Genomic DNA, 17,625 nt, shown 5'->3' on the forward strand with positions numbered 1-17,625 from the left:
CACGTCCATTTTAAGAGATATCTATTTCGTTTGGATCGTTTCACCACTGTAGATACCCCTTACCCTTTGTTTACTACTTGTATACACATGCTCATTAGAACCATAGCAACGAACACTTACGTTACTAGGTTCCTCACTTGTGTCAGAGACACGGACAACAAATCAAAACCAACACTTGGATACTACTATCTATTACACCAGGGGTTGTGAGAACTGTATATGATTTTTCGATTATGCCGAATCATTCTCTTGAGTTTTGCCGTTGGCAGCTTCTAGATCATTACCATGACTGCTGTCAGAGTCTGTGAATTTCAAGTAATTCTCGATGTTCTCTGAGCTTACGTTTCTGAGTTGGTCTAGCCACCGATGGTGGCTACTCTGTTTGGGTTTCGGACGGTTGCTGATGGCTATGGCGAGATCATTGGGAAAAAGATCCCCAAGGACAAAGACATGGATGATGGTGGTCACAAGCAGTGCGAACACGACTAGCGTTGCAATGGCACAGAGGACAACGCACATGACTTGAGTCATAGTGCTCCTCACAACTGTTGCGTACCTGATGGTTGCAATTGCAGCTCCGGTCATCGGAAATGTGTAAGCCCACCAAGAGAGCGAAAATCTGTTAAAAACGATTAGAGGAAGTTAAGCTAGCGGATAACTAAAAATAAATAGGAACATAAATCAAAACATTTCTATATATCTTAAAACTTACTTGATTCCACGGAAGAAATTGATCCGAACAGCCTAAATAAAAGAAAGGAAAGATTTGTGTTAGTGAATATATAGCATACTTCTCTGAAGGAAGGAAAAATGCATGATCTAAAATTATATACGAAACGTACCAAAGAGAAATAGAGGAAAATGGCGACAAAGTAACAAACTTTGGAGCCATAATCGAAGGAGCCAGTGACCTTAGCCCAAGCCATGGAAGCAACACTTGGAGCCGCGACGAAAAGGAAAAAGACAGGGTGAAGATCTTTAGGCAAAGTCTCGTTGGTCGGTAATCTTTGGTAGAGAGTCACGAAGAGAACCAAGTAATGAGCCATCCCAACTGCGTAAAAGAATATTGGACCTTCTTTAAGGCCCATGGACGCGCCAAGCAACGCCCCGACAAAGTTCCCAACGACCGAGAGATGGTTCGTCGGGTTGGCGACTCGAGAGAGCCGGCGTTGACCACCGGACATCCATTGACCGTAGATCTTGAGCTCGAGACAGATGAAAGGAAACATGAGGAGGTACCAAAGGAACTGTGGCAAATCAGTGACTATGGAAGGTGGGACACCGAGGGCTAAGAAGAGTAAAGAAATGAAAGGAGCGAAGAAGAAGTTGACTCTGATTGGATGGTAGTATTCACGTCGAACAGCTTCGAAGTAGAGGATGATTTTGAGGAGGTAGATGGAGGCAATGGCGAGGATTAAAGCGACTGAGATGAACCAGAGACCTTGGTTGATCCAGAGTGGAACGTGGAGGAACTTGGTTGGCTCTGCGGTGGCTAGGGTTTTCCACATTATGGCTTGGCTGCTTACTCCAAGGCACATACCGAAGGTGGAGATCGGATAACGTAGAAGAAACGGCCACGTTTGTTCACTTGGTAGAACGATCTCTTCTTGAGGCTGCAACGTTAGGGAAAATAAAAGAGAATTCAAAAACATGTCACTTCTTCTAAATATAAGTCTCATTGGTTAATTTGTTGAATGACAAAAAAATGCTTCCACATGCTTTATTTAATGAAAGAGTTTGGTATTTATTTTTGTTCGTCAACAGGAGTTTGGTATTTTTCTGGCAAAAATAAATGAAAGTTTGATATATTTTGGCATTTTTTCTCCTAATATATATTCCCGCGGAAACGAAATGTACGCAAGATTAATAACAACAATTTACCGCAATATTAAGTTAAGCCTTTTTTGGCTTAATGTTTCCATGTTTTTGTTATTTCAGAATTGAATGAGATATACTGCTTAATATATGATAGAAACTAGTTAAATGGTATTAATTCAAATGTGATAAAAATAAATGTAGGAACGTACCCGGAGAGTCTCTAATTCAGGACCTTCTAAGGCATCATAGTAACGGTCCACAGGCATGGCTTCATTGGTATGAAGATTTTGCTTATCCCGGTTTGGTGTCTCCGGTTCAATAGAAGCTGGTTTTCTTGTGAATTGTCTCTCGAGTCTCCCCGACCAAGTCTTGAACGAGTTGTACCTGTGATCCTTAAGCTTATGCATCGCCGGATTTTGGTTTTGAAGATGACCACTGTGATGATGTTGCTGCTGCTGATGATGATGATGATTATCATTATGACGACGATCATCATCATCGTTTCCGGTTTCTATGTAGAGAGATGTGACTTTGGCCATCGGCTGAGAGAGGAACTTGACGGATTTGCCTGTGGACCCACCATTATTGTTGTTGTTGTTGTCGAAAGACGAAGATGTCGGATCGGAGATCATGAGATTATTTGGTGAAGTTGGCATTGAAAGTGATGGCTTTCTTTGATGATTGATCGTCCTCCATGGTGTACTCTCTTTGATATCCTCATTGTAGTTGTGATTACCATCCATTGTTTCTCCTGATGATCTTGATGCTTCTTGCAAATTCTATCAATATATATATATATATGTAACATGATTTGCTCGGATTTAGTTATATAATTATTTATATAAACCTAATTTTTGCAAGTGTGGAGTGAAATAAATAAAATAAATATACCAAAGTAGTCGTGGAGGCATGATGAGAAGGATGAAAACGACTGACAAAGTGAGGGTGAGGAGAACTATTCTCTTTGTAATTGTCAAAGCCAAAGCTAACCATTTCTTCTGTTGTGGCTTTTCTCAGTAAAGTTGGGAGCTCCTCTTCTACTTGTATCACAGAATTTGATCTTTCCTCCATTTTTAGTTTTTAAATTCCCCCTGAAACAAAAACATTAATTGATTATTGGTACATTCACATTAGTTGGCACCTACGAAAGTCAAATTTAATTTTGTTATTTTCTCTAATCTACAAAAACAAAAAAATTAGTCTTCTGACTTGGCTTCTATATTATTGATTCATTCATTAACAAAAATGATTGATAAGAATAACCCTTGAAGTCAATTCAATTGCATTTATAAAAATGTTGATGTTATTTAAAAGCATATGCGAAGGAAATAAAAAACTTATATCAGAGAATATTCAAAATCACCATAAAATATTGGCCACCAGAGCGAAGAACTTATGGCGAGTTCTTGATTCTAGATTATCACCTTTTTCCCTCTGTTATTCCTTTCTTTATTCTCTATGTATGTAAAACATCTTTCTAACATCTTCTAGAAAATGGCTCTGGGTTTTACGTTTTCCAAAAGCATAATTTGATTAAAATAGAATCAGTTTTGCTATATAAACAAAAACATTATATAACCCACTAAATCTATCTAACCTAAATTCTCCACCTATAAACATCTACCTAAATAGAACCAAAAAGCAAAACATCTACCTAAATAGCATTATATTCAAATTCTAGTGGTCTACCCACTAAGCTAGTTCTCAGCTACACTTACCCTCTATTGCTAATCATGGGCTACAATAAACCAGTGCTTTATGTTAATCCAAAACAATTGCACTTGAAAACTATGAATATAAATATGGGTATTTGGGAGCCCTTAAAAATCTTCCTCAAATCAAACAGAAATCATTAAAAAAAAAAATAATATGGCGTAGAATTTAGAAACAAGAGAAGAAATATCTATGGTATAATATAAGTTTTGTTCTTCAGAATTTTAAATTTGAATTGGGTAATTTTTCGAAGAAAACGTACATGTAACTTGTAATTTTAGAATTGTATTAATAAGTCCTTGTATCGATTTTTACATGGTTTTTCCTTTATTCATTTTCCACGACATGATCCATGCTAAACCAATTTCAATATGAATATATCTGGTAAGTAACCAAACTTCCTATCAAAATTGACCAAACTTCCTAGCAACACCGTATTTAAATGGTGTATTTCTCTTTGGTGTGATTTAAATACGTGTATAATCCATGCTTATAAAAAATTTGCACGATAATAGTTCAATTTATTCATGATTTCGCCATCCATCCAGCGTTTTATCAAAGAAGAGGATATAATTTGCCAATCTGGTTAGTGCATAGTTTTTTCTTTAAACACCGTAGTTTCAACAGTTTTTTCGAGTATATATTAAGAAAAGCTAACTAAATTGGTTTTAACAAAACAAAACTCTTACACCAAAAAAAAAAAGCTCCTGTAAACAACACAAAATATAAATTTTAATTTTGTTAAAAGTAACGATAGATGTCAAATCTATTTGTGTGGTGAGCTAAGCTATGCCAATCAACCTCCTCGGGTCCACTTCAAAGTTATGGCCCAACCGGCCAACAAGGCTCATGCTTATTTGCGCGTGTTACAGGTCTAATCCGATTAAAATTCAATTCACTACATATACTAGTAAACCGGATTGAAAATCTGTCGAAACCTATGTAAAATTTGTAAATTTCATCACATTGGTAACAGCTAATCCGTTAAAAACCTATCGGCATTTTGGGGTTTAATTTCAGGGTTTAGGAAAGAAAGAAAGAATGATGAGCAAAAAGGAGTGAACAAAAATAAAATTAAGTAAAGAACAAATTCAATTATTAGTTTTCACAGTTCGTAAATCGTAATTAGAGCCCTAAGCTGCAACAAAGGTTAAAAACAAAAGGTCAGAAAGTTATGTTTCTTTTTGGTTCATTCAGAACCCTAAGTTGAGAGTTAACCAGCAGATAAATAATCGCATTGCCAATGCATTTCCGTAAGAAAGGATGAGAAATTAAAACAAAGATTCTAGATAAAATAAAACCAAAGGAATTGCGATTAAATGACACTGTCAACAACGAGCCTAAAAGGAAAGGAGAAATAAAATCACACTAACCTGGCGATTCTGAGATTTGTAGCCGTAGAGCTTGTTGAATTATCTGTGAAATTCTGTGAAATTCTGGGGGAAAATATACGAAAATAAATAAATAAATTAAGGAAATGCTGATGAGATTTGAAATCTCTAGATCTTCTCTGTTTTTTATGGAGATAAAAATGGAGCTTTTTGTTGGAAAGAAGCGAAGACGAAGGAGGAGAAAAAATTAAAAAGAGCGCGTTGGTTTGGGCGAGAACAAAACACGTCTTTGTACTAAATATATAAAGAGATGTGTTCACGTAAGTACAGTTACGGAAATCTATAGTGTATGTATTTGTTATATGTATAGCTGTAATTCAAAGTTTGTCAACGTGGCCGTCTTTTTGTTGATTAACTAGTCATGATTCACGTCATTGACAATCTCAAGTAATTTTCTTAATTTTTTACGCATTTATTTAGTTTTTAAGCTTCGGTCATTAGGTGGTGGACCACATTATACGAAATGGACCCAAAAATAAATAAATAAATAAACAAAGCAACTTGGAAAATTTTCAAATAAATTTACGAATTTGAAGTTGATGTTTTATAAAATTATTTATACAAATGAGTTATAAATATTCTCATTATTAAGAAATATATTTCGTTAAGTTTTAATGGAACTGAAGAAAAAAGACGATGCTGTTTGATGAAGAAATTCTACAGATAAAACATATGAACATTTTCATAACTGTTTCCTCGCTAAACAATTTATTTTTAAAATGTATAAAAGAATTCTCAATGTAAAAATATATCCCCAATTAATATAAGGTGTTGATATTCATAGTTCGTTTTTCAATTTTTTATGTGAAAAATAATTGCAGACTATCAATTTAATATTATTATTTTTTCCAAAAACTCAGACTCACTAATGTAGAGCTCTTACAAATTACTCCCTCCGTTTCACAAAGAGTGTCGTTCTGACACTCTTTTTTTTGTTTCAAAAAAAATATCATTTTAGAATTCCAATGTAAATTTTGACATAAAATACCATTTTTAACTTCAAAAATAAATTCAGAAAACTAGTTATAAATATAATTCCAAAAGTCATTTTCTGCAAATTAATAAGGGTATAAAAGATATTTTATCTTATTTCTTAATTTGTGTAAAGAATGTCAGAACGAAACTCTTTGTGAAACGGAGGGAGTAGTAAATTACAATACAATATGAGGTGCAGTCCCATGGAAATTGACCAATGGGCTATTGTGCATTAATTAATATACTTATATTTGTATTCTATTTTCTATCCTTTCCCAAATCAATATGAGGCTTCATTTTATATGTGACACTTCAACAAAACACATATATATTATTATTTTTGTAGCTCGAATTGAGGCCCTTTAAGATTTTTGAGGAATTAAATCTATTGCACCAGCCAATGAAAATTTTTCCTTGCCCCCATTAAATTTGTTGTCCAATTAACCAAATTTACGGTAAGGAATTAAGGAGAAGGTAATTGAATATTTATATACGTTTTCGTTTCCTTTAGTTAATATTACATGACTGTTTTTTTTTTTTCTTCAGAAATCAAGAACCATAATTTTTCGGTCTAAAATAATAGTACATAATTTATAATTTAATGATATGGTAAGAGACGTAACAAGTGTAATACAAATTACGACTAACCGGACAACCATTATTTTGTAAATTGCACAAAGACGTAGGAAAGAGGAAGAAACCAAATTGGTTTATATACCTTGATCAGTCCTTCACAAAGATTGTGTTGTTAGTTAGGTACCGTACATATTTGTCTGATTAGTTTGATATAGGATTTTAGCTGTCACCGAACTGTTTTTGTATTATATATGTTGTCCCGTTATATGTAAGTTCATGTTTTGGTAAATAGATATAATATTTTTCGGTTCCTATCTACATGCGCTGTACATGGAGTTTGTCTTTAGAGCGGACAAAACTTAGGTTTGACCATAGAGCAGATTGATAATGCCAGAGATAAACTTAACGAGTTACAATAATAATAAAAATAAATTAGTCACCCGCAAACGTTTCGTATGATGATAAATTCATAATATAAGGATTTCCTATTAAAATAATTTATCATCTATCGGTTGGTCTATATATACTAGGTTGATGTAAATTACGAAACTGATCAACCATTAACCATTGATTGACGCTTGCTAATTATTTGTGTGATCTATGGAGCGGATACAGAAGGGCATAATATATTTAAATGTAATTTAATTAGCTAAAATATATTATGATTATAGAAAATATTACATAATTGGTTTAGTTTTAGTCTCATTTTTGAAAATTTAAAGATTGGCGCCAAAAAAGAAGAAAATATATATTTTTTATATATCCGCATATAATCTTTTGTACGTTAATGGTTTTTTCTATCGTTCTCACACATATATTTGTTTATTAGATCGAGTTCATAATAATAATTAATACACATTACTTCTTCAATTATTATCTCCATCAATTTATATGCTAATATAAATTATCGTTTCCTTACCACGTAGATGGTCTATATATAGTTAAATAGCTAGCGAATATACTCTGTAATCGGACAAAATTCTTAATTGTTATTTGTTAACTACCCAATAGTTTATATAAAGAAAATAACTGTACAGTGCCCATTATATTGTCGAGTATTCGTCATTGTGAATTTCTCTACTTAAAATTTGAGACAATTTCTTTCATTTGTTTTTGCTCCAAAAGACAATAAAACAATACCAAAAACTAACAAGAGAGAAAACGGATACATAATTAGTTCCATATAGTTTAAGAAAGTTAATTTCATCTAGTTGGCAAAAGTAAGAGCTTGACAACAACAAAAAAAGTACGCAATACGAATTCGAGTACATGAAATAAACGAGGCCGTGCATGCGGATCAATATCCCCGGTCATGGGGTTTACAGCGTCATCGAAAGATAAGATTTCACAACTCAACAATTTGGTTATCTATATTATTCAAAGTATATCAATTTTTCATGTGTTTTTATTATAAGTTTTCAAAAGTCAAGTGTGTTTAATCTAAAATATTTATAAGTTGTGATCTATACATAAAATAATTTTCAGTGTCAGTTGAATAATTAAAAACAAAATATGATTTGAACTTATCTTTAACTGCTACGTACTCTTTAAACTTTTTGAGGATAGACATAGTAAATAAAAGTTTTCTAATGGGTAAGGAGATAAATAAATAACTGTTTATTAACGATTAATGATTAAAAACATGGAATTTACAAACGAAAACAATTAGAACACTACGTAAAAGTATAATGTTTTATTTATCTCAGCAGAGAGAGAGATTATCAAATTCTGAAAGCAAAAATTAATCATTCATCTGAAGAATCTTTAGTCAAATTATTCACAAAAAACATTGTTATTTATTTTGATTTCTATTGATGAATCAATTTTAATTTTTTTTTGTAAATTCTGTGATATTTTTTTAATAAACTATTCAGCGTTAGAAAAAAAATACAATCAACTATTATTTTTTGTTTTTACATATTTTACGCTGAAAAAAACTTATAATAAGAATAATAAAGAGGCGGGCAACTAGAAAGATGCCAGCTTTACTTACGATAAGGACTCCAAAACTCAGAAGCCATTGACAATTATAGAAACAGCACTTATCAAGACATATGGGTCCATGCCCTATCAACAGCTCCATATTTTATCAAATTTTATTTTCACTCTTCCCCCAATTTTTGTCGTTCACTCGTTTACAAATTGGTAGGAAGGTCGAATAAATTGCCTGTCTCCCTCTAAATATCTTTCGCTAGTTTTGTCTGCTACTATCCATCTAACCAGAAATTTTACTTTTAAATCAGAATACGACATCTAACCCAAAAAAAAGAGACATCCAACAAACCATATAAGAAAATCGACTGTGCTAAATAAATCGAAAACAGGGATTCTGGAGGAGAAAACTGAAGAAGCATAGATTTTACTATTATTACGTCACCATCTGGATTCGGTTTGATTTCAATCATACTGTAATATACAAAAAAAAATCTTATAATAAACGTTTCAAGTTGTTGTGCATAGACAACCCAGTCAAGTTGGAAAGTAATATGTATAACATTTGAAAACGATTTCATGAAATGATACCATACTATTTAGTCTTATAAAATGTTGCCAGGTATACGATTTTTTTGGTTCAGTTTTAGCATTTTTGTCAAAGTCAAACTATGCAGAACAATGACTTTTACTTATTTTTTTTAATCTTTTGTTGACACCATATGATATGAGTTTTACTTATTTACAGATTTACCACCAACGTTATTTACTTAGATAAATGTTACAATAGGGTAATTTCGCAAATAAAACCATCTTTTAAAACCATAGCAAACTGAATTCATTAGTTTATACAGGTTTTCTTAAAAATGTTTGAATGATTTTGTGTAACAATATAATTCAACCTTAATTATACTTGATAAGGTACACGATAAATTCGCATACCAAATGTATCTTCTTCAAGCTATTTTGAAAATATATGTTTAGAGCCGTATAAAAATAAAAGAGTAATTAGAAAATCTCAAGTCAATGCCAAATCACCGGTACATGATATACATTACAAACATAAATCCAGTGCCATATAAGGAGAAGTTAACATATTATGATGATGCCAACATTTTTTTTTTTTTTTTTTAAAATTATATTTTGTGTTGAATCAACCGTTGGAAAACATCCATGGGGGAGATGGAAAAAGTCGAATATACTCAGGGATATCTCCAAAAGATCTAAAGCCTTGCTCACCAAATTCAAACACCTCAAAACTTTCATGCCGATTTGTATAACATCCAAAAATACCCATGAAGATTATAGAGTTGGGTCTGAAACCCGGAACTTGATTAGGCAAGCAAGACAAAGAGCAATCGTAGTCCAAGAACAAGACCCGACCACCCAGATCTTCCACTTTAATCCAATCGTTTCTCTCCTTGTTCAACTCCGAAACCTCGAACCATCCTTTTTCCGCTAGGAGTTTTGGCGTGACATACTCATTTCGGTTCTTGGTGCACATCTCTACTAGTAGGAGTTTGTCCTCTGACTTCACAAGCTGGTATATAGACAATATATAATAAGAGATCATTTTAAAAATGTGATTATGATTATGGAAATATTCAATATAGTACTAATTAAATGGAATATTATATATATAATTTTTATATTTTAAAATTTTGATGAAATGGAAAGAGTATTATATTTGTTTTACCCCAAATTAGGAAGCAAAGGATTTCTTTTAAAAAGAATTGTTTGATAAAAAAAAAGGATTTAAAATTTGTGTTCCCCTTACCCAACGTCTCCTTGTCTTATCACAAGGCCTCGATCGCTGAAACGAACTAACTTCTAGAGTTGGTTTTACCACCAGCGTTACTCCGGCAGGATCGATGACATAAAAATTTCCGTTAAAAGATGTAATCCTGTGTGCAAACAGAGGAGTTGTTGTTTCGATCTCGGTCCAACGCTGCTCAAATGACCTATACATGCCAAGACCCTGGAAAGAGAGCCTTCCCAAAATCATAAATTCCTTGTTCTCTGCATCCAACTGCATATAGCCGATAGATTCTACACCTTTATACGGATAACCAACTTCATCGAATAGGTCGCACCAAGAGGTGTAACAAGCGACATGTTCTTGAGCTAGCTCAGTGACTTGAGAGTTGAGCAAGTCAAGTGACAGACTTGGATATGAACATCGAAACTCAGAGGAGGTTCCACTACCGAACAAACATTGAAGAGCAAATGCTCCATTCTCCTCTTCTTGTAGTTTAAACAACCTGAGATCAACAAAAAAAAACACAATACAATACAATAATAGTAAGAACGGGACCAAGATATATGGTAAACTGTTTTTATAAAAGAGGATTTTGATTTACCAAAATCGTGGAGGAGGATCACGAGAAACAGAGGTGATCAGATAAACACGGGTCCTCAAGATATGGCAATCATCTCCACAACCACCAACATCTGCAGGAAGAGGACATCTATGTGATGGAACTGGTCGGAATGTGGCTAGACTAGAGGATCTCCACCACGAACATACCGATCGAAAATGGATCAGATCGAATGGGTTGTCGATTCTCAGAGAGATCATGTGGATGATCTCCGTTGGCAACTCCGACCAGTCCCACATTTTCGTCTTCTTCTCCTCTTGACTTTGATTTAAAATTAGAGAGCTTATACTCTATATATATATTCTCTTTGGTGAGGAAATGTGTTGACTTTCTTGCTTGCCGTGCAGTCCAAGCGTTATATCTGGTAAAATTATTAACACGCTTCGCTCGACTCAAATTATTCTCCTTCCAATCGATTTTAATTTCACTTGTCATCTTCTATATCACTGCCATTTCGACTAACTAAACAAACATTCATACATCTTGTTTTCGTTTCTTCATGTTTTTATATTCACTTAGAAACTATTATATTTTTTTTAACAGAAAATCTCTCTTTTAATCTTCTACAATATGAATTATGTGACCTTCAATTTTATAGTATAATATATTCTTGTAAGAAATTAGGCCCTAAGCCAATGTTTCTCAATCCATAACATAGAGACACGGCCCTGATCAAGACTTATGCTATCAATCTCTAACAAGCCAACACTAAAAATTTCTCTTAGAACGCAACGTTGATAGCAGTTCCTTCATGTGTGAGGATAGATCTGTTGATATGCAAATATTGCAGTTGAATCTGTTTCTTGTTGCCTTCTGTGGTTTTACTATTTCATCAAGATTCCTTCTGACTCGACGTTTGCTTTGGTTTCTGCGGCGGCTTGAGAGGTGTCGAAGCGAATAATAATTCTCTCAACTGTCCCTCAGCACTGTGTACTGATGTTGCCTGCAATACAATACCAAGTTCTCAGGATCATCGATCACTAAACAGAGTTATAAGAAGATAGAAATGGAATACCGAGTTACCTTTATCGAGAATGCAAACCGTAAAGTCTCAATTTGCATTCCTGAGCAAAGCCTGAGGTCGAAACCAAGTGAATCTATACCGATGAGCTTCACTTCCTACATTTTAAAAGCATATGGATTTATAACATGACCATGGAAACATAGTGCTCTGATAGCGTCTTGTCGAAACTCCCGTATGTAACATAAAGTTCAAGTTTCCTTTATTTTACCTCTGCTTGAATCCCCTTATGTCTCCAACACATAGATTTGAGGGCTTCAGTTAGTTTATTGCCATCTGCTTCTAGACGATTCACAATACCGTCTGATGCAAGAGCAATAGCATCAGGTTGTGCTTTCCTGACATCTTCCACTTCCACTTCAGTCTGTTCAAAAACAACCGAGCAAAAGCTTGAGCTTATATAAGAATTGACACTAAAAAAAACGGGACCTGCCCAAATTTAGGACTAACAAATCAACAGTACAGACTTGACATAATGCAGTCCATCGATAGAAAAAGAGACAGCTCTTAAGAACATGGACAATTGATGTTGTTTGATCTCGTAATTACCAAAATATGACAAGGACAAAGAAATTTGCAGGATGACAGTAAATAGTAAAGATGGAGGGGTTTTATCATTAACCTGATGCCCCTGTGCCGTGATGAGCTGGATTCTTATCATCTCCAGCTTGTAATACGTTGTGGCATTTCTCGAATTATCATGCTGCAATATCTCAGATTCATCCACACTTGGCGTACCAATGTTTTCAAGTTTCTCTTCTGAGTTTTCTCCCTCCAGATTTTTGTCACTACTTGTAGACTTGTGACCAGTGATATCTAAGTGATCTTTCACAAAGACACGACTCAAGAGCCCCTGGATAGCAAGGCCAGCAGACGGCTGCTCCATCCAATTTAAAGGATCATTAGAAGCAACCTATTTTAAAACAAAGAAATGAAGTTTTTATAATCTTTCACATGGTGAATATCTCATAAATCATTAATCAATTTATGGGACTGCAAGTAACCTCGGCTGTCCTCCGGGCAAAATACATAGGATGGCAAGATCGCATCGTTTCCAAGTTTGCCCAGTCTCCAAGAGATTCATCAGAGTCTGAAGCATAATCAGAGTCTTCATCTCCATCTTGTAGAACAGCAACCCATTCCTGAAGTCACGGTCACAGTACCTTCTTTAAGTTTTTTAATTAATGAGCACAAAAGATGAAATAAAATTTACAAACCTCATCATCTTTGTCTTCTTCTCCTTCATCCTCATCCCCCTTGATTTCATCCTCCACTTCACCAATACCACCTTCGATTTCTTCAATTCCAAAACCAATACCAGAGGGACTACTCAGCTCCATATCCTTGATCATCTCCATCGTATCGAAACCTACTATAACTTGCTGCATTGCATATGTAACTTATTATAGCTCCAGCTCCGTACAAGTGAATATAGTAGCGTAAACTGAAAAGACTACACCGTGCAGCAAAGTAGTATCCCTATGCATGTCTAGATTCAGAAGAATGGTAAGTTATCAAAAAATGAAAAAGCAAGAGAGCAGCTTTAGCAACCGAGAAACAAATAACTTCTTTGTGAAAGCTACGCTTAAAATGACGTTAAAGCATACAGTCTCTTAAGAATCGTCTATAAAGTACATGTGATGTAACAGGATATGCATGAGATGCATGAGATGCCTGAAAAGAAAAAGTAAGATACCACATAATTATTATCAGAAGTAACAACAGTCTGCATTATGTCCTCATTTTCCTTTACTTGAAAGTATATATCTGCAGTGTACAAGGGTGATTCAATTCAATGCTTGACAGTGATAAGCCAACTGAATACGAAGAAAAGAAAAAGACTTTTTTTTTCTTACTTACTTCCATGCTGATCTGTTACATAAGGAATATTCGGCCAGAGAATATTCTCATGAAGTCCAATACCAAGTAAACCTGAAAGGATCAAGGTTCCCTTTTTGTTCACCTGAACAAGACACACTACGGGAAATGTCAGATGCGCACAACCAGGTCTGCATCAATAAGCAAGTAGGGTCAAACTGAAAATGGTGGAGCACATAAGGTTTCTACAGAGGTCTGCATATAAGGTTACTGAAGAAACCTACAATGAGGGACATGTGACAATAGCTATTAAGACAATGGTCCTAGAAATCTGTTCTTTTTTTAATAAAGGGTCCTACAATTTTGTTAACCAGAAATTGAGCTTATGTTGATTGAAAGATGCCATATAATACCTCAATGATGGTTCTAGCAGTTTCTGCAGGTGGAAGCCTAGAATCTTTAGGGTTCTCTGGCACATATGCTCTGATTTCCTCTGAAGGATGATAACTTGACTTCCCAGTTGGCTTCTTTGGATCTGAAGCTGAACCAAAATACTCTGCAATGGCCTGAGTCCTATTCTTCCGCAGGCTCTTTCTCGTAAAATAGTCACTGTTACACTTGAGAAATCCACTCCTGGTAATGTGCACACAAGTCCATTTCAACATTTGGTAAATTATAATTGAGGATTCATATATAACCAAAAAAGAAAATGCAATTACTCTCTTCAAACTTTTTCAACATCTTACAAGGTTACTCTGAAACTCATGGGTGGCCTCTTTAGTATATTACTAAAGATGAAAGTGTTTTAATGCATCAAGTAGTACAAAATCACTATTTATTATATTCCCCAGTTCAAGCAACCGATGAGAACTACGATCTCAACTAATAGTTTCAATAAACGGAACACTAACACATAAAGATAAGTGAAAAAGTCTCAAACTTTGTTTCACACAATCAATAGTAATGAAAGAAAGGCATCCAACAGTACCCAGAAGTGGTGTTGAGCCGGTGAGAATGAAAAATCCGTCGAGGGGCGACATGGAAGCAGCTTCCTTCCTCCTCCAGATTCGGTACAGGTCGATACTCTGCAAGCAACAAAAGTAATAAGCTCGATTCAATGTGAAGTAATAGAAAACAAAATTTCTAAGGAAAAAATCAAAAGGAATGCAAGAATGAAGCTCCCAATTAGAAGAAATTGTTTGCGTCTCAATTCTCTAAAAGTCATTGAGAAAGTCAGAAACTGAATAGCAATTACAAAGCGAAGAAGGCATATTTAAGAAGAGAAGGAGAGAGAGAGAGAGAGAGAGATTACGGAGGAGCGCCGTCGAAGAGAAGACTCCGGTGGAGAGGCGGGCGGCCATGGCGGACTCAATCATCGGGGAAGGTGAGGCCAGAAGGGAAGCCACAGCAATTTAATTATCTCTTTCGGATTTTGCTAACTGGTGATTACGTGTCCTACAATCATTGGCTATTACCCGAGATGATGTAATAAAGCGTCCAAAAAGGTTATCCAAAACGACGCGTTTCGTTCTCATTTCATTACATTACATGCATATTAACCTTTCTTTTGCTCCTAATTGCTTAATGTTTTCTCAAGATGGTTGACATTAAGGAGAGTTTATTGATTTGTGTATTTAAATATGCATTTTCAAAATTACATGTTATTCTATTATAAATCGTTTAAATTTTTTTAACTCTTTAAAATTTTATTAAAATCTGTAACTTTAAATTTTAAATCAATAATCGAGTAACAGTAGATAGTAACTTTAGCCCAAGAATTATCTTAAGGAATATCGTGAAGTTTGAGGGAAGAACAACATAATTATTGATTAGTGTCCGTGTTCAATCATAACAACACCCAGCAAATTAATTACATCTATAGTAGTAAGTAGTAACACCGTTTTGTACGGCGAATAATAGTATAGTTCTTTCTTTTTCATAGGAATTTGGTTATAAACCTATTACAAATTTACAAGAGATAAAGTATAAATAATTGGATCTCTGTTATTTATTCTCCATCCTTATTGAAAATAACATTATCAAAATAATTTATATTTCTTAATTATATTATAATAAACACAAACATATAAAATAATGTAGAAAATAGTTTAAGCCCCGTAATTAGCGTTAGTAACTCTGCAATCTCGGCGAATCTCTCCAGCATTTCCGGTCAATACATTGATAGATCCCATCCTCGACATTGCCAATGCAAAAGACTTTCTGAAATCTTCGAAGCCTGAAGCGAACTCTTGCGTGATCTCCTTCGAGTCATCGTTGTAGAGCAACTGTTGGTCCACGCCCAAGACAGCGTTATGAGACAAGACACGAGAATAATAGGAGCTGCTGAATCTGTTGCTCGATCCTGTGTCTGGGTTTAAGTAAATCAGTGGATCGGTTTGGCCTTTTTGTGTTCTTGGAGGACAAAGATTTCGAAGTTGTGACACCAAGGTCGTGTTCATGGTCGGATCTGGTTTCCCTGTACTCTTGAAGTTGTATAGTCTGTTCACTATGTGGCTGCAATGTGTCTTCCCCATCGAGTGTGCTCCTGTTCCCATTACAAATAACATAATTAGAGGTTGTTAGAAAGACGACAATGTCAGAGACCCAATAGGATATAATTTAGATCCACGTTTCTATTAAGTAACTGTCTTGCATGTTTACAGTGATTTAAACTTTATAGTAGTTACATTTTTTATGTAGTGAGAAGATCTTCATCTCTACCAAACATTTTTTAAAATTACAAACTTTAGGGTTTTTTTTTCATTTTACATACAACTGTTTAATGCTAATTAGATCTCAGATTGTTTCAAACGCAATTTATGTGTTTGCATTTGAAAAACGAAAAACAAAAAAAAACAAGAAAAGTTGACGTATAATAAAACTAAAACATTTGTGTATCACAAAGGATTTTTCAAATTGCAAACACAAACGCCAAACACAAGTGGAAGGAATTCATTTGGGGTATACATTTACAATTAACAAATGAATTTTGCTCAAGATGCTTATGGTTTTGGGAAAAAATAGACTCTAAATATAAGTATTTGAGAAAACTCAGTATTAAACAATTAAAGTTTTAGTAGTAGCATTGCGATTAGTCGAAGAAATGATAAAAGACGCCTGAGTCTAATTTGGAAAGAAGGAAAAATTGATGAGTTACCTAGAAGAGTAGTCATATCCAAAACGTCAAGACCTTTGGAATTGAAGTATGCCAACGACTCCTCGACTGAGATGGACGGTGACGGAAGATCCACGGCGTCTGGATTTAATGCACCACCGTCCCTTCTCCCCGTAAACACAGGGTAAGAGGGTGCTCCGGCCTAATCATGATATTATCAAATTAATCCATCAAAACAACACTAATGAGTAAAGAGCATTACAAAATTAACCACAATAATCGAATATCGATCCTCTCGTATTAGAACATGCACTATATATAAGAGTGTACATATGTACCATATGAACAGCATCTCTAGTGGCAAGGTTGAGGATATCAGCGCAAGAAACGACACCAGGACAACGTGACTCAAGAACTGTTTTTATCTTATCGATTATCACAAAACCCGCAAGTCCTCGATTCTGCGGAGCCGTTCTCTCTGATTTTGGTCCTTGTAAAAGAACCGAAGCATCACATCCCTACATATATATACACACATTTTACATAGGTTATAAAAACAAAAACAAAAAAACAAAAAAATGAAGGTAATGTTCTTGTTGCTATTATTGTGAAGAAAATTAATGGCGACATTTTACTTACATTAACCATACAATCGGAATAGAGGAGGCGAAGGAGCTTGGGAGCAATGGTACTGTCACTTTTATAAAACTTCTCGACTTGGTGTCTAATATAAGCCTCTGCATCATCACAAGTGTTAGTAACTTTGTAATAATGCCAAACCAGCTTCACCGGAGGGTTCATTCCCGTCGCAGCCTCTACTGTCGCCTTTCCAGCTAAGCTTATGACTACGAAGGCCAATAGTGGGAAAAAGTTCACAAACTGCCTCAT

The 17,625-nt window shown here is 34.7% G+C and overlaps 4 protein-coding genes across 4 annotated transcripts; all 4 read right to left on the bottom strand.

Moving 5' to 3' along the window:
* Nucleotides 1-4: 4 nt before the first annotated feature.
* On the bottom strand, nt 5-5,121 carry LOC18011686 (S-type anion channel SLAH3). Its single transcript, XM_006394599.2, has 6 exons — nt 4,905-5,121; nt 2,710-2,909; nt 2,028-2,597; nt 843-1,613; nt 713-744; nt 5-619 (listed from the first exon to the last, which is right to left on the bottom strand). Exons 2-6 carry the CDS (start codon nt 2,887-2,889, stop codon nt 232-234), a joined length of 1,941 nt encoding a protein of 646 aa, XP_006394661.1. The 5' UTR covers nt 2,890-2,909; nt 4,905-5,121; the 3' UTR covers nt 5-231.
* A 4,437-nt stretch (nt 5,122-9,558) lies between these two features.
* LOC18011687 (putative F-box/kelch-repeat protein At5g24040) lies at nt 9,559-11,023 on the bottom strand. Its single transcript, XM_006394600.2, has 3 exons — nt 10,766-11,023; nt 10,183-10,666; nt 9,559-9,945 (listed from the first exon to the last, which is right to left on the bottom strand). Exons 1-3 carry the CDS (start codon nt 11,020-11,022, stop codon nt 9,559-9,561), a joined length of 1,128 nt encoding a protein of 375 aa, XP_006394662.1. The 5' UTR covers nt 11,023.
* A 314-nt stretch (nt 11,024-11,337) lies between these two features.
* On the bottom strand, nt 11,338-15,041 carry LOC18011786 (uncharacterized protein At3g49140). Its single transcript, XM_006394601.2, has 11 exons — nt 14,935-15,041; nt 14,611-14,707; nt 14,036-14,255; nt 13,665-13,767; nt 13,501-13,571; nt 13,022-13,186; nt 12,809-12,946; nt 12,427-12,717; nt 12,016-12,168; nt 11,807-11,902; nt 11,338-11,726 (listed from the first exon to the last, which is right to left on the bottom strand). The coding sequence occupies exons 1-11, from the start codon at nt 14,996-14,998 to the stop codon at nt 11,616-11,618; spliced, it is 1,509 nt and encodes a 502-aa protein (XP_006394663.2). The 5' UTR covers nt 14,999-15,041; the 3' UTR covers nt 11,338-11,615.
* A 689-nt stretch (nt 15,042-15,730) lies between these two features.
* LOC18011692 (probable peroxidase 61) lies at nt 15,731-17,625 on the bottom strand. Its single transcript, XM_006394602.2, has 4 exons — nt 17,377-17,625; nt 17,076-17,255; nt 16,780-16,939; nt 15,731-16,167 (listed from the first exon to the last, which is right to left on the bottom strand). Exons 1-4 carry the CDS (start codon nt 17,623-17,625, stop codon nt 15,731-15,733), a joined length of 1,026 nt encoding a protein of 341 aa, XP_006394664.1.

The sequence above is a fragment of the Eutrema salsugineum genome, unplaced genomic scaffold (genome assembly GCF_000478725.1).
Source record: "Eutrema salsugineum unplaced genomic scaffold, Eutsalg1_0 scaffold_6, whole genome shotgun sequence".
Lineage (NCBI taxonomy): Eukaryota > Viridiplantae > Streptophyta > Magnoliopsida > Brassicales > Brassicaceae > Eutrema > Eutrema salsugineum.

Excerpts from the sequence above, each read along its gene's own strand:
- LOC18011692 (XM_006394602.2), bottom strand. The coding sequence starts at position 17,625 with ATGAGGCAGTTTGTGAACTTTTTCCCACTATTGGCCTTCGTAGTCATA. Across the intron at positions 16,940-17,075 it reads CTAGAGATGCTGTTCATATG|GCCGGAGCACCCTCTTACCC; the intron begins GTACATATGTAC and ends TATCATGATTAG. Across the intron at positions 16,168-16,779 it reads GGATATGACTACTCTTCTAG|GAGCACACTCGATGGGGAAG; the intron begins GTAACTCATCAA and ends TAATGGGAACAG.
- LOC18011786 (XM_006394601.2), bottom strand. The coding sequence starts at position 14,998 with ATGATTGAGTCCGCCATGGCCGCCCGCCTCTCCACCGGAGTCTTCTCT. Across the intron at positions 14,256-14,610 it reads CGGCTCAACACCACTTCTGG|GAGTGGATTTCTCAAGTGTA; the intron begins GTACTGTTGGAT and ends GCACATTACCAG. Across the intron at positions 12,718-12,808 it reads TTGCCCGGAGGACAGCCGAG|GTTGCTTCTAATGATCCTTT; the intron begins GTTACTTGCAGT and ends GTTTTAAAATAG.
- LOC18011686 (XM_006394599.2), bottom strand. The coding sequence starts at position 2,889 with ATGGAGGAAAGATCAAATTCTGTGATACAAGTAGAAGAGGAGCTCCCA. Across the intron at positions 2,598-2,709 it reads ATGCCTCCACGACTACTTTG|AATTTGCAAGAAGCATCAAG; the intron begins GTATATTTATTT and ends ATATATTGATAG. Across the intron at positions 1,614-2,027 it reads CTGAATTAGAGACTCTCCGG|CCTCAAGAAGAGATCGTTCT; the intron begins GTACGTTCCTAC and ends CTAACGTTGCAG.
- LOC18011687 (XM_006394600.2), bottom strand. The coding sequence starts at position 11,022 with ATGTGGGACTGGTCGGAGTTGCCAACGGAGATCATCCACATGATCTCT. Across the intron at positions 10,667-10,765 it reads GATCCTCCTCCACGATTTTG|GTTGTTTAAACTACAAGAAG; the intron begins GTAAATCAAAAT and ends TGTTGATCTCAG. Across the intron at positions 9,946-10,182 it reads ATAAGACAAGGAGACGTTGG|CTTGTGAAGTCAGAGGACAA; the intron begins GTAAGGGGAACA and ends TCTATATACCAG.